At 36.0% G+C, this 15,438-nt stretch overlaps 2 protein-coding genes across 2 annotated transcripts; both read left to right on the top strand.

The window, feature by feature from the left end:
• The first annotated feature begins 1,722 nt into the window (after window positions 1–1,722).
• On the top strand, window positions 1,723–2,673 carry LOC116900392 (olfactory receptor 5D13-like). Its single transcript, XM_032902137.1, has one exon. The coding sequence runs from the start codon at window positions 1,723–1,725 to the stop codon at window positions 2,671–2,673; it is 951 nt and encodes a 316-aa protein (XP_032758028.1).
• A 10,710-nt stretch (window positions 2,674–13,383) lies between these two features.
• Window positions 13,384–14,322, top strand: LOC116900390 (olfactory receptor 5W2-like). The gene has a single exon (XM_032902136.1). It carries the CDS (start codon window positions 13,390–13,392, stop codon window positions 14,320–14,322), a length of 933 nt encoding a protein of 310 aa, XP_032758027.1. The 5' UTR covers window positions 13,384–13,389.
• Window positions 14,323–15,438: the final 1,116 nt, after the last annotated feature.

The raw sequence follows: 15,438 nt of genomic DNA, 5'->3' as shown, positions 1-15,438 counted from the left end.
GTGTGTGTGTGTGTGTGTGTGTGTGTGCGCGCCTTAAGATTCATGATTGAGATGACAATTTTTAAAAACAAAACAAAATAAAATAAAAGAAAACTTAAAACATTGTCCCAATCTTAATGATGTATAGAAAAATAGGATGATCACAAACATTCAGGATAATTCATGAAAACTGGAATTTGAGTGGAGGATTCTATGTATTTTGGCTGTGCTGAACTAAGGCAAGTATTAGTCAAAGATTCAACAAAATAGGATATAAATTGATAATATGCATATTAGGAATTGAGAGAAGAATGAATCTAGATTTGTAATTTAACAATAAACTGATAATCTCAAATTTTTCTAAAAATTCTTAGAGTGAAATAATGAACCATTTGTCTCATAAGTAATGCAGGAAGACATTTTGCCGACCAGTGAAATAAGTAAGTTCAAACTAGTATACTTTATGATTTAAAAGTTTTATGCGAAGTCATAAATTTATACTAGGTTCTCTAATTTATAATTTCGTTGGCTATGGTAATTGTTTCCTAAGGTAGTGGTTACAGATATTAGCATGAACTTCAGCACAGGACTGATAATATCATATTAGTTTTAAAAAATCTTGAAATTGGGAGTGTAAAATGATGGGACTATATAGGAAGACATTGAGAAGGAAAGGGAAGGATTTGATTAACATGTATGTATATATAGAATACTTAAACAATTAAAGTAGTATTGTATATAGGCTGCACAAATGTGAGATATTTAAGTAGTTTGGGTAAGCAGATAAAACTACTGCTCCTGCTCCTCCTCCTCCTCCTCCTCCTCCTCCTCCTACTACTACTACTACTACTACTACTACTACTACTACTACTAAGTTAATATTTAAAGCCTCCAAAGTTACACATTTGAATTTGAAATTAATTTTGATGATCAGTGTAATGATTATTTTCAAAGACAAAGTGAAGGGTTTATTTTTGGTAGCAGAGGAGCTTCATGTTAAAAATGAAGAAAATATTGTTAGCAAAATGATAGTACAGACTATAAAAATCATAAATAGTCATTTGGTTAGAAACTGTGTCAGTGTGCTTTGAGCCTGGTGTAAATACAGAGTCTAACAAGGTCAAGGCCAATTAGCTTAGGAACACAATTAAGAATCTGTCTCAAAATTTTCCAAAAAGTAAAAAGAATATTGTAGAGCTATAATGTCATGTTCCTACCCAGCATTCACAAGGCCCTAGATTACATTCATAAATGAAAAACAAACAACACAAAACTTTGTTGTAAGGAATCATAGATTTATTTTTTATTTCAAACACTTAAAGACCAGTTTTTATTCCTCCATTATTCTGGCATATTATATACATTTAGCTGGACTCTTCTCAAACATGAGAACCTGACAGCACTGATCTCATTATCTGAATGAGCCCTTGGCAATTATCATCTATTAGTAAGTATTTCAATAATCAGAAATAATCATGTTGAATTTATATGCAATTCATATAGTAAATTATTTTTATTCCAGATGAGAATATATGAGATTAAGAACAGATCTATCCTGCAGAAACATAGAGAGTTTGAGGTGAAGAATCTAAGCTGAAGAAGGACGCTATGGATACATACCATTGTTTGTCTTTGTTGTTTATGTCAAGCTTTATCTAGGCATCTACCACTCCAACCTGTCCAGTTCTACTGATTAAATTCCTTGTTTTTTCCTGTTCTTCATTTTTTTGTAACCGGGAGCTCATGGTACATGCAATGATAAACCAGAGTTCTGTAACCACATTTATTCTGGTGGGCTTCTCAGAATACCCACACCTCCAGCCACCCCTTTTCCTTATGATACTGACCATTTACACAATTACTCTGGTAGGAAATGTCGGCATAATTGTGGTCAGAAGGATCAACCCTAAGCTTCACACGCCCATGTACTTTTTCCTGAGTCATCTTTCATTTTTGGATATATGTTATTCTAGTGTATTTACACCAAAATTGTTAGAGATCTTGATTGTGGAACACAGAACTATTTTCTTAAAAGGTTGCATGACACAGTTTTTCTTTGGCTGTGCATGCGTGATTACAGAGATGTTCATGTTAGCAGTGATGGCCTATGACAGGTTCGTGGCTGTTTGCAACCCTCTGCTCTATACTGTTGCTATGTCTCATCAATTGTGTGGTCTCCTAATAGCTGGAAGTTATATGTGGGGAGGTCTGTGTGCTGTGATAATCACGTACACTCTCTTAGAGCTGTCTTATTGTGAACCTGGCATCATCAATCACTTTGGCTGTGAGTATTCAGCCATCATCTCTGTATCCTGTTCTGACCCCTCCTTCAGCCAGATGACATGCTTAGTCATTTCCATATTAAGTGAGGGTAGTAGCCTTCTTATCACTATGGCCTCCTATGTCTTCATAGTTGTTACAATCATCAAAATGCCTTCTAAAGGTGGACTCCGAAAAGCCTTCTCCACCTGCACTTCCCACCTGACTGCTATCAGCATCTTCCATGGGATTATTCTCCTTCTGTACTGTGTACCCAATGCAAAGAGCTCACAGCTCCTAGTCAAAGTAGCAACTGTGCTCTATACAGTCCTGATTCCCATGCTGAACCCCCTCATCTACAGCCTACGGAACAAAGATGTAAAGGACACAGTGAAGAGGCTCATCGGCTCAAAACTGCACCGTCATTCAATATAATAACACTAGAATGCATTTTCCCCTGAAAGACTCTGCCAGAGCGGGACCAATACAGATGCGGATGTACACAACCACACATTGGACTGAGGACATGGACCCAATGGAAAAGTTAGGGCAAGGAATTGAAGAGGTTTGCAACCTCATAGCAAGAACAACAATATCAACAACCAGATCCCCCAGTGCTCCTGAAAATTAAACCAACAACCAAGGAGTACTCAGTGGGCACCCATAGCTCTAGCTGGATTATCTTATTTGTCATCACTGAAAGGGGAATGCGTTGGTCATTTTTAGGAATGATGACACAAGATAGGGGGACACTAGGCCACAGAGGCAGGAGGGGATGGGCAGGTGAGGGAGCACCCTAATAGAGGCAAGCTGAGGGAGAAAGGGATAGGGTCTTATGGAGGGAAAGCTGGGAAGGGAGATGACAGTTGAAATGTAGAGAAATAAAATAACCAATATAAATACATAAAAAAAGGAAAATGCATTTTCAATTTAATATGTATTTACTCATTTTCTAAAAACTCCTATTTTAATAAATATATTATCAATCACATATTAGTTTTTAGTAAATATGTGTTATGTTTTAAACCTGATATTGAAAATTATGCCATTTATATTGGTTTTCTACACTTTCATACAAATGTTCTGTACTCCCATTGAACAGCTAAAGAAAAGTTAACATTTCAAAATCTATTCAATTAGTTTTAGGTAAATTAGAATGAAGAAGAAAAAAATCTCTTCTCAATGCTTTAGCTTTTTATGACATCAACATTCAAGTCCTTACAATTAACCCTTACTTTTTACTTGGAAAGCTCTATAAAACAGATATATGGTATTATACTGTATGTAAGTTAATGATTTAGATTTGCTTTATGAAAATGCTGTCTATTAGGAATCACACATTGAAATACTTTCTATCACCAATGTTCACTCATTTCACTTGGTCTTAATTTTAAGATTATAACTCCATTATTCCCTTCACATTCCTATTTTTAAACCATCCCATGTAACTCTCCATACTCTCCTTCAAATTCATGGCCTGATTTTTTTTCACTATTTTCTCATTGCCTAACTACATGGACATATGTATATATTTCTGAACATAATATTTCTGTTAGTATAGTGCACTTGTATGTATGTTTTCACGGATAATAATTTGCCACTTGCCACAAATTGTTCATATGTTCTTCCCTGGGGAAGATCATCTCTCCTGATTTCAGTTTTCGAATAATTAAAATATTCTATTAGATTCTAGCTTCTCTTATCCCAATTACAGACAAAAGTTTGTATTTTAAAAATGTACAATTGATTACTTATTTTGCTAATTGTTTTAGTCATTAGCGACAACAAAGTAATTACTTTGCTGCTTAATCAATGAGATAATACTATTTATTATTTAAAATCACATAAATTTATTCCATAAAATATATTATTTACAGCTTTGAGCTTCTTTGGACTAAAACTTTTGTTGATAGTTACACTTATGTTCTTTCATTCCTTTCCTCAATTTTATTGAAGTCATTATAAACAGGTTTTCATTGCATACTGATATGAATAAATATTCTTGAAAAATATTGCATTCGTCTTAGTCTTCTATATTGTTTTAAAATGTTTTAGATGTCTGTGTTCTGGGAGAGAGAGAGAGATTCATAATTCATTAAGTTTTTAGTACATGGTAGATTGATCATGTTCCAATGATCCAAATCAAATCCAAGTCAAATATCCAAAAATATATAGGCAGCAGAAACTCTTCTTGTTTATTTAATGGGATATATGGAGATCTCCAATTACCAGTTTGCAAGTGTCAATATGTGGTTTAAGCTGTAGTAGCATTTTTTATATACTGTGAGTCTTTGCATTTGGTTAAGATGTTAAAAATTTTAACACCATTCTAAAGTATTTTCCTTTGATGAATATGAGGTGTAAGATCTTCCGTAACTCTTCACATGAGAATTAGTTTGAAATCAATTTTGTCAACTACTAAAATACATCAGCCTTTTTCCTTTGGTCTATTGCTTTTAATAATTTTGTTCCAACCCTATACTTAATATTAATATGTGGTTTTGAGTGTTGCAGAAAGGTGGATCCTCTTTTCACATCCATTTAATTACTCTGACTCGTTTTATTAGAGAATTAAGACCATTGTTGTTGAAAGATATCAAGGAGAAATGTTTGTTGATTCCTGTGTGTGCGTGTGTGTGTGTGTGTGTGTGTGTTTGTGATTGTGTGTTTGTACATTCAACCTACTTCTCTGAAATCCATTCTTTCTTCTATATCGGTTAATTTATTCCCCCTTAAAAATAACTTTGTTCTGCTTATATATTCTTGAATATATGGTCTTCATTAGAATATTGTCAATCTATCAGACATCAGAAACTTAATAGAAAGTGAATCTCTCCCCCTCAGCACATTGACAATTTTAAATATTTTAAAAACACAGAAACAAATCTATGGATTCAATGCAATACCTATCAAAATTTTATCACAATTCTTTACAGAACTTAAAAAAAATAATTCACATGTTGATATGGAGAACCTGTGTTTAATAATAAGTACACAAATAAGAATAAATTAAAATAACTGAAATTCTAATACCTTTTATTAACAGTTATTACTTTGTTGATTTTAAAGTTTGACAGGTTTTATTTGCAGGAATGTTATAATATTTGAAATTGGATTTATGTCTGAACTTCTTTTTTCTTTTTTATTAACTTGAGTATTTCTTATTTACATTTAGATGTTATTCTCTTTCCGGTTTCGAACAAACATCTAACCCCTCCCTCTCCCCACTATATGGATGTTCCCCTCCCATCCTCCCCCCATTACCGCCCTCCCCCCAACAATCACGTTCACTGGGGGGTCAGTCTTAGCAGGACCAAGGGCTTCCCCTTCCACTGGTGCTCTTTTTTTTTTTTTTTTTTTTTACTAACTTGAATATTTCTTATATACATTTCGAGTGTTATTCCCTTTCCCGGTTTCCGGGCAAACATCACCCTCCCCCCTTCCCTTCCTTATGGGTGTTCCCCTCCCCCCCTCCCCCCATTGCCGCCCTCCCCCCAACAGTCTAGTTCACTGGGGGTTCAGTCTTAGCAGGACCCAGGGCTTCCCCTTCCACTGGTGCTCTTACTAGGATATTCATTGCTACCTATGAGGTCAGAGTCCAGGGTCAGTCCATGTATAGTCTTTAGGTAGTGGCTTAGTCCTGGAAGCTCTGGTTGCTTGGCATTGTTGTACATATGGGGTCTCAGGCCCTTCAAGCTCTTCAGTTCTTTCTCTGATTCCTTCAAGGGGTCCTAATCTCAGTTCAGTGGTTTGCTGCTGACATTCGCCTCTGTATTTGTTGTATTCTGGCTGTGTCTCTCAGGGCGATCTACACTTCTGCTTCTTTGCTTCATCCATCTTGTCTAATTGGGTGGCTGTATATATATGGGCCACATGTGGGGCAGGCTCTGAATGGGTGTTCCTTCAGTCTCTGTTTTAATCTTTGCCTCTCTCTTCCCTGCCAAGGGGTATTCTTGTTCCCCTTTTAAAGAAGGAGTGAAGCATTCACATTTTGATCATCCGTCTTGAGTTTCATTTGTTCTAGGCATCTAGGGTAATTCAGGCATTTGGGCTAGCCACTTATCAATGAGTGCATACCATGTATGTCTTTCTGTGATTGGGTTAGCTCACTCAGGATGATATTTTCAGTTCCAACCATTTGCCTACGAATTTCATCAAGTCATTGTTTTTGATAGCTGAGTAATATTCCGTTGTGTAGATGTACCACATTTTCTGTATCCATTCCTCTGTTGAAGGGCATCTGGGTTCTTTCCAGCTTCTGGCTATTAGGTGTTCTGTCAAGCTGCTGACATATGCTCTTTCCTGTTTCTTTCTGCAGGCAATCAGCGCTATGAGTTTTCCTCTTAGCACAGCTTTCATTGTGTCCCATAAGTTTGGGTATGTTGTACCTTCATTTTCATTAAATTCTAAAAAGTTTTTAATTTCTTTCTTTATTTCTTCCTTGACAGGTTATCATTGAGTAGAGCATTGTTCAATTTCCACGTATATGTGGGCATTCTTCCCTTATTGTTTTTGAAGCCCATTTTTAGGCCTGGGTGGTCTGTTAGCAGGCATGGGTTTATTTCTATCTTTCTGTACCTGTTGAGGCCCGTTTTTTGACCAATTATATGGTCAATTTTGGAGAAAGTACCATGAGGAGCTGAGAAGAAGATACATCCTTTTGCTTGAGGGTAAAACGTTCTATAAATATCCGTTAAGTCCATTGGGCTCATGACTTCTCTTAGTCTGTTTACGTCTCTGTTTAATTTCTGTTTCCATGATCTGTCCATTGATGAGAGTGGGGTGTTGAAATCTCCTACTATTATTGTGTGAGGTGCAATGTGTGTTTTGAGCTTTAGTAAGGTTTCTTTTACGTGTGTAGGTGCCCTTGTATTTGGGGCATAGATATTTAGGATTGAGAGTTCATCTTGGTGGATTTTTCCTTTGATGAATATAAAGTGTCCTTCCTTATCTTTTTTGATGACTTTTAGTTGGAAATTGATTTTATTTGATATTAGAATGGCTACTCCAGCTTGCTTCTTCTGACCATTTGCTTGGAAAGTTGTTTCCCAGCCGTTTCTGTCTGTGGTAGTGTCTGTCTTTGTCTCTGAGGTGTGTTTCCTGTAGGCAGCAGAATGCAGGGTCCTCGTTGCGTATCCAGTTTGTTAATCTATGTCTTTTTATTGGGGAGTTGAGGCCATTGATGTTGAGAGATATTAAGGAATAGTGATTATTGCTTCCTGTTATATTCATATTTGGATGTGAGGTTGTGTTTGTGTGCTTTCCTTCTCTTTGTTTTGTTGCCAAGACGATTAGTTTCTTGCCTCTTCTTGGGTATAGCTTGCCTCCTTATGTTGGGCTTTACCATTTATTATCCTTTGTAGTGCTGGATTTGTAGAAAGATATTGTGTAAATTTGGTTTTGTCATGGAATATCTTGGTTTCTCCATCTATGTTAATTGAGAGTTTTGCTGCAGGATACAGTAACCTGGGCTGGCATTTGTGTTCTCTTAGGGTCTGTATGACATCAGTCCAGGATCTTCTGGCCTTCATAGTTTTTGGCTAGAAGTCTGGTGTGATTCTGATAGGTCTGCCTTTATATATTACTTGACCTTTTTCCCTTACTGCTTTTAATATTCTTTCTTTATTTTGTGCGTTTAGTGTTTTGACTATTATGTGACGGGAGGTGTTTCTTTTCTGGTCCAATCTATTTGGAGTTCTGTAGGCTTCTTGTATGCCTATGGGTATCTCTTTCTTTAGGTTAGGGAAGTTTTTTTCTTCTATGATTTTGTTGAAGATATTTACTGGTCCTTTGAGCTGGGAGTCTTCACTCTCTTCTATACCTATTATCCTTAGGTTTGATCTTCTCATTGAGTCCTGGATTTCCTGTATGTTTTGGACCAGTAGCTTTTTTCTGCTTTACATTATCTTTGACAGTTGAGTCAATGATTTCTATGGAATCTTCTGCTCCTGAGATTCTCTCTTCCATCTCTTGTATTCTGTTGGTGAAGCTTGTATCTACAGCTCCTTGTCTCTTCTTTTGGTTTTCTATATCCAGGGTTATTTCCATGTGTTCTTTCTTGATTGCTTCTATTTCCATTTTTAATTCCTTCAACTGTTTGACTGTGTTTTCCTGGAATTCTTTCAGGGATTTTTGCGATTCCTCTCTGTAGGCTTCTACTTGTTCTCTAAGGGAGTTCTTCACGTCTTTCTTGAAGTCCTCCAGCATCATGATCAAATATGATTTTGAAACTAGATCTTGCTTTTCTGGTGTGTTTGGATATTCCATGTTTGTTTTGGTGGGAGAATTGGGCTCCGATGATGCCATGTAGTCTTGGTTTCTGTTGCTTGTGTTCCTGCGCTTGCCTCTCGCCATCAGATTATCTCTAGTGTTACTTTGTTCTGCTAATTCTGACAGTGGCTAGACTGTCCTATAAGCCTGTGTGTCAGGAGTGCTGTAGACCTGTTTTACTGTTTTCTTTCAGCCAGTTATGGGGACAGAGTGTTCTGCTTTCGTGTGTGTAGTTTTGCCCCTCTACAGGTCTTCAGCTGTTCCTGTGGGCCTGTGTCTTGAGTTCACCAGGCAGGTCACTTGCAGCAGAAAAGTTGGTCTTACCTGTGGTCCCGAGGCTCTAGTTCGCTCGCGGGGTGCTGCCCACGGGTTCTCTGCGGAGGCAGCAACCGGGAAGATCTGCGTCGCCCCTTCGGGGAGCCTCAGTGCACCAGGGTTCCAGATGGCCTCCGGTGTTTTCCTCTGGAATCAGCAATGTGTGCAGAGAGCAGTCTCTTCTGGTTTCGCAGGCGTGTCTGCCTCTCTGAAGGTTTAGCTCTCCCTCCCACGGGATTTGGGTGCAGAGAACTGTTTATCCGGTCTGTTTCCTTCAGGTTCCGGCGGTGTCTCAGGCAGGGCTCCTGCCTCTCCTGGGCCCTCTCCCACGGGAGCCCAGAGGCCTTATACAGTTTCCTCTTGGGCCAGGGATGTGGGCAGGGGTGGGCAGTGTTGGTGGTCTCTTCCGCTCTGCAGCCTCAGGAGTGCCCACCTGACCAGGCGGTGAGGTCTCTCTCCCACGGGTTTTGGGAGCAGAGAGCTGCTGCGGGCCGGGATCCGCGGGTGTGGGACTTCCGGTAAACACAGGACGTGCCCTGTCCTAGAGGAATTCTGCCTCTGTGCGTCCTGAGATCACCAGGCCACTTTCTTGCAGCAGAAAAGTTGGTCTTACCTGTGGTCCCGAGGCTCAAGTTCGCTCGCGGGGTGCTGCCCACGGGCTCTCTGCAGTGGCAGCAACCGGGAAGATCTGTGCCGCCTCTTCCCTCCACTGGTGCTCTTACTAGGCTATTAATTGCTACCTATGAGGTTGGAGCCCAGGGTGAGTCCATGTATAGTCTTTGGGTAGTGGCTTAATCCCTGGAACCTCTGGTTGGTTAGCATGTTGTTCGTATGGGGTCTCAAGCCCCTTCAAGCTCTTTCTGTCCTTTCTCTGATTCCTTCAACGAAGGTCCCATTCTCAGTTTAGTGGTTTGCTGCTGGCAATCGCCTATGTATTAATTAGCTTTATTCTGGCTATGTTTCTCAGAATAGATCTACATCTGTTTCCTGTCAGCCTCCACTTCTTGCTTCATCGATATTATCTAGTTTGGTGGCTGTTTATTTATGGGCCACATATGAGGCAGGCTCTGAATTGGTTTCCTTCAGCCTCTGTTCTAAACTTTGCATCCCTATTCCCTCCAAAGTGTATTCTTGTTCCTCTTTTAAAGAAGGAGAGAAGCATTCACATTTTGGTCATTCTTTCTTGAGTTTCATGTGTTCTGTGCATCTAAGTTAATTTGAACATTTGGACTAATATTCACTTATTAATGAGTGCATATCAAGTGTGGTTTTTCTGTATTCACTATTGTATGCCAGTTTGTGTTGCTTTTATTTGAATCATTTAAGCAGCCACATTGTTGAGATTTCATGGGGATATCTCTCCTGTCATATGTAGAAAACACAATCTTACAGTAGATATCTTGGTTCTCTAGCTCTTTCTTCTCCCTTTACACTATGTTCCTTAAGCTTTAAGTGTTCAGGTTGTATTGTATTTTCTTGGGCAGAACAGCCTACAGTAAGTTTTTCTATACATTTTTACTATTTATAACTTTCCTTTATAGTCTTTATTCTGGTGCAAGCATAGCTTCTTTGATGACAAGAAAGAACGACATATCTGTTAACATGAGAGTAAGCATTGAGTAACAACATAACTACTTTTGGAAATTGACATTAACAGTTTCTCCTCTGAGACTTATGCCTCACTAACCATGAGTATTTGGTTTGGTTTCCACTTTAAGGCATGATTTCCCTATTGGTGAATCGGCTTAAATCCAATCATATACCTGGTGGTCATGCTAGATGAAAGTGTAACTATTGCACCATTGTAGTGGTATGCTGGTCATTGTTGGGGCAAATAGGAATCTTAACTAGGCAGAGCTTTGGATTCTTTCCACCCTTAATGTATAGCATAGCAGAGTATGGTAATATGAAATCTTGTTCTCAAGGTGGAGGCATTTAAGTCAGATACAGCTAGAATTTTCTAAGTCCTGAGTCTTAAGTGTAAAGTGTATTTAGCAATATGTGATTTATCTCAATGTCTTAGAAGAAACCAGGATAATATCCATGGCTTATTGCATTGGGAGCCTCGTCTCTCCTGACCAACTACTCAAATGGAGTTTTCTCATGTCTGGTATATATAATATGCATACATAATAAATATTGTATGTAATATGTAAATATAGGTAAATATAAAATAAGGTTTATCGGTTTTTAGACATCTTTTGTGTTATTTGTTCCTCATCCATACTGTTTTTTCTGTACTGACTACCTTCCTTGAACTAGTCAGGGTTATGTAGAGAAAGAGAATATTTAGAATGTATATATACATTTATACCAAAGGGATTTATAAGAATGGCTCATGGGCTATGGTCCAGATACTGTAACAATAACAGTCTAAAAACATAAAGGTCCAAGAACTCAGTAGCTTTTCAGTCCACAGTATATGAAAGTAGTAAAGTATAGTAAGCAGTAAAGACAACAAATGCATTGTATGATATAAAACTCTTTGTTATATACAAATGATGTTATATACAACTACAGTAACATATAAATATAATATATACAAATATGTATTGCTTACAAATATACAGATTTAGTTACACTAATATATCATATATTATATATTCTTATAATATATACAAATAAATTCCAAAGAATCAGAAATATTTTATAATTTCCTAAGGACTGAGGGAAGTAATATATTTCATGAACACTAAACACATATGCTTTATATTAATGAAATGAATGTCTGGAAGTACAGAGAAGTCAAGATATAATTTAAGAATAGAAAAATCAAACTAGTGATTATGTTATATTTTATATGAATTATATCTCAAAACTTGATCATTTCAAGTAAGTAACAATCCAATATGGAATTTATGATGATGGATCACAATGAAATAAATACTAGAAGGATATTTATAATTTTTAAGCAAAAATTTTGGTTTAATTAATTTCAGTTTGGAATACAGATTTTTAGTACATATTTTGCTTTTATAAATATATTTTAGAGTGTCAAATTAATTTTCTCTTTTCATCCTGACAGAGATTAATTGGTTGTCATCAAAATTAAAGTGCAAGCTTTGCCTATAATGTTGATATATTCACTGGGGAAAATACAGAACCAGAAAATAATAAATTAAATATTTTCTTTGCATAAAAGCCTTAGGGGAAGAGCTTCAGTGATATAGACACCAAATTTTCACTGACATGAAAAATTGCCAACTAGCATTCACTCACCATTGAACTGTTCAGCTAAGGTAGGTTACTGATTTTCAGCAATTAAAAGCACAGGCTAAATAAATTGATTTGTGGGAGGGTGGATAAAAACCATAGATGAACCAATTTCTTATTATTTATATTAGCAAAATCTGAAGAGTAATAAATAGATGAAAGTTTGTTCTCCAAAGTAGAAGACTTTGAATAAAACTATTAGAATTATTCAAATGGCTATTAATTTATTTTAATATAGGTTAACAAGCAACCGCTTCCTTGTTAGACCACCAATAAATATATACATTAACTGAAGTTGTTGTTATTGTTCTCTATTGATGATTACTTTTTTACTAGGTATTACCTTATACTTAACAGTACATGATGACACAGCTTCACTTGTATACCATGTAAGCTACAAATAATACTTATTAAGGTAAACTAATAAAAATGATGTTCAAGGAATATCTATCCCTATTTCCCACTCCCTATATTTCATTTATTGGTCCAAATTTAAGGATGAAAATCCATTATATATAAAAGACAAACACACAAACACACACACACACACACACACACACACACGAAGATTCATGTATCTTTAATCTTTTTTCAAATTTAAATTTATATTTGACTTATAAATTTTATACAAGGCCAAGACATGTGTGTTAGTGTGTTAATTTACACATTATCCAATTTTAATATGTCTCCTGAGTGATCATATTCTATTATTTTATCTCTAGAACACTCTTTGGAGCAGACATAGACTGAAAATAAAGCATATTCTTAGTTAAAATCTGATCTGCTTCCTTGTTACTGAATGATAACAGGGTACATAGTATCAGAATAAAACAATTTTAAGATTTACCAAACAGTGCCAGAGACTTCCATTGCATTTGAAATGAATATTCTTTCATCCAGTCATGAATTTGAAGAATCAGAATACCTATATTTAATATTTTCTTCAATTGAATGCTTTGTTTTAAACATGAAAAAAGTCTAATATTTTATTGTATAGCCTAATTCTTGTATGATTTATGTTTGTCCACAAACATTGAAAATGAATCAATAAATCAGTGCTTTTGCAAAGGGAAGACTGGTTTAAAATGTTAAAAATATAAGATGTTATATTTTTCACAATGATGTGTGGCTTTTACACATAACAACTGAACTCTCAGACTATAAGATGTATTTTATTATGATCGATATCATAAAGGTCTACTTAAAGGGTAATGTGACTGGATAGATTTATTAGGGAAAAAACAGCCCAGGAAATTAATTGTTATTGTTTTCTTTTTCTTACATTTTAGAGATAACTAATAATTCATCAAGCCCACTTTGAAATTATCTTTTAAATTATACATAAGAAGAAGAATGGATAGGGGAAATTGCTCCTCTGTGAATGAATTCATTTTCTCAGGAATTACCAATAACCATGATACAAAAGTGGCCCTGTTCATCACATTCCTACTTGTTTATCTCATTGCACTTCTTGCCAATCTTGGAATGATAATTTTAATTAAAGTGGATGCTCAGCTCCACACACCCATGTACTTCTTTCTCACCAATCTCTCCTTCTGTGACTTCTGCTATTGTACAGCAATTGGACCCAAGATGCTAGTGGATCTCTTAGCTCACGATAAATCAATTCCCTTTGTTGGTTGTGCTTTGCAGTTCTTGACATTCTGTGTCTTTGCAGATTCTGAATGTCTGCTACTGGCAGTAATGGCCTTTGATAGATACCAGGCCATCAGCAATCCATTGCTCTACACAGTGAACATGTCCAACACGGTGTGTTCCATGCTTATGGTTGGGGTTTACCTGATTGCAACAACAGATGGTTTGATCCATACAACCTTGGCATTCCGTTTATGTTTCTGTGGTTCTAATGAGATCAACCACTTCTTTTGTGATTTACCTCCACTTTACATGCTCTCCTGCTCTGACATACAAGTCAATGAACTTGCCTTATTTACTGTTTTTGGTTTTATTGAACTAAGTACCATCTCAGGAGTTCTGATCTCTTATTGTTACATCATTTTATCAGTACTAAAGATCAGTTCTACTGAGGGGAGGTTCAAAGCTTTCTCTACCTGCACCTCCCATCTTACCGCAGTTGCCATTTTCCAAGGAACTGTACTCTTCATGTATTTTCGACCAAGTTCTTCATATTCTCTGGATCAAGACAAAATAACCTCATTGTTTTATACTCTTGTGATTCCCATGCTGAATCCTCTGATTTATAGCCTAAGGAACAAGGATGTGAAACAGGCACTGAAAAAACTTAAAATGAAAATATGGTTCTAAAAAATTGTATAACATATGCATATTCATTCACAAATATGTTTGCTATTTTCTGGAAAATTACAATGATGCCTTAGAAGATGGCTGTGATTTATAGTTTAAGACACTGAAATGTGCTTTTGTTGTAACACAAAATAAAATAAATAAAATTGACTTCAAAATATGACATTTCAGTATAAGTCTAATACTATTACATAGAATTCATGACTAAAAATTTTCCTGATTATTTAATTGACTACTTAATTGTTTTTGTCATAGCTTTGAGTATTCTTTTTAATGAGCATTCACTATTTCATCTTACCTATTATATAACATTTTAAGGCAAATTTCATAGTTCACTTTATAATAAATTTGTTTTCTTGTGGAAGCAACTGTTTTCAGTTGAACCTCAAAAATTTATAACATACTTCAAAACAATCCTGAAATAGATAATATACAAAATATCTTCAAGAGGAAATTACTTAAATTGAGTATGCAGGAGAAAGGTTTTATTAACTAGGTAAGTAAAATTATGCATGTTGGAGAGATAAACACATTATAGATTGAAGCTCTGAGAACTAGAGAGAGATTGAGGTAAATAGATCTATGGCATTGAGAAACCACAGAAGTCTTACCTGATTATCATGCTAAAATCAATGACACTGGTTCTGCCATTGCTGACACTCTCAGTGTCATATAGTAGTGGCGGCATCAGCAGATTTTTTGGGAGGCAGATTTTTTAATGCATAAATATCTGCACCTAATTGTCTGATCATCTTTATTACTTGAAAACAGGACAATGTCCCTTATATAAAAGCTCTTGAGAGATTAGAGTGGTTCTATATCACTGTTATCCAGCTTCTCTCTGTGTGATAGAACTTTCCCCTATCAAATATGTATCATTTCTCTAATACAGCTTTTCTGTTTCATCATTTCCATATGTTTCTCTGAATATAGGTTCTGTTTTATTTTTGTTTCTTCTGTTCTTATTTAATGTTACTCTTTCTTTACTTAAATAACTTCAAATTACCAAATTAACTTTTTTCTTTTCTTTAGTTTAGATCTAAGTTTTCTTTTCTGCAATTTAAAACTTTCATCATATTTTGGGAAAAGAATGCCAAAAAAAATGGGACACAAGAT

The sequence above is a fragment of the Rattus rattus genome, chromosome 5, assembly GCF_011064425.1.
Source record: "Rattus rattus isolate New Zealand chromosome 5, Rrattus_CSIRO_v1, whole genome shotgun sequence".
In the NCBI taxonomy this organism is placed as follows: Eukaryota; Metazoa; Chordata; class Mammalia; order Rodentia; family Muridae; genus Rattus; species Rattus rattus.
Note: the sequence above shows the minus strand (reverse complement) of the source record. Positions and strands in the feature narration are given on the sequence as shown.

Coding starts and splice junctions, on each gene's coding strand:
- LOC116900392 (XM_032902137.1), top strand. CDS start 1,723: ATGGTACATGCAATGATAAACCAGAGTTCTGTAACCACATTTATTCTG.
- LOC116900390 (XM_032902136.1), top strand. CDS start 13,390: ATGGATAGGGGAAATTGCTCCTCTGTGAATGAATTCATTTTCTCAGGA.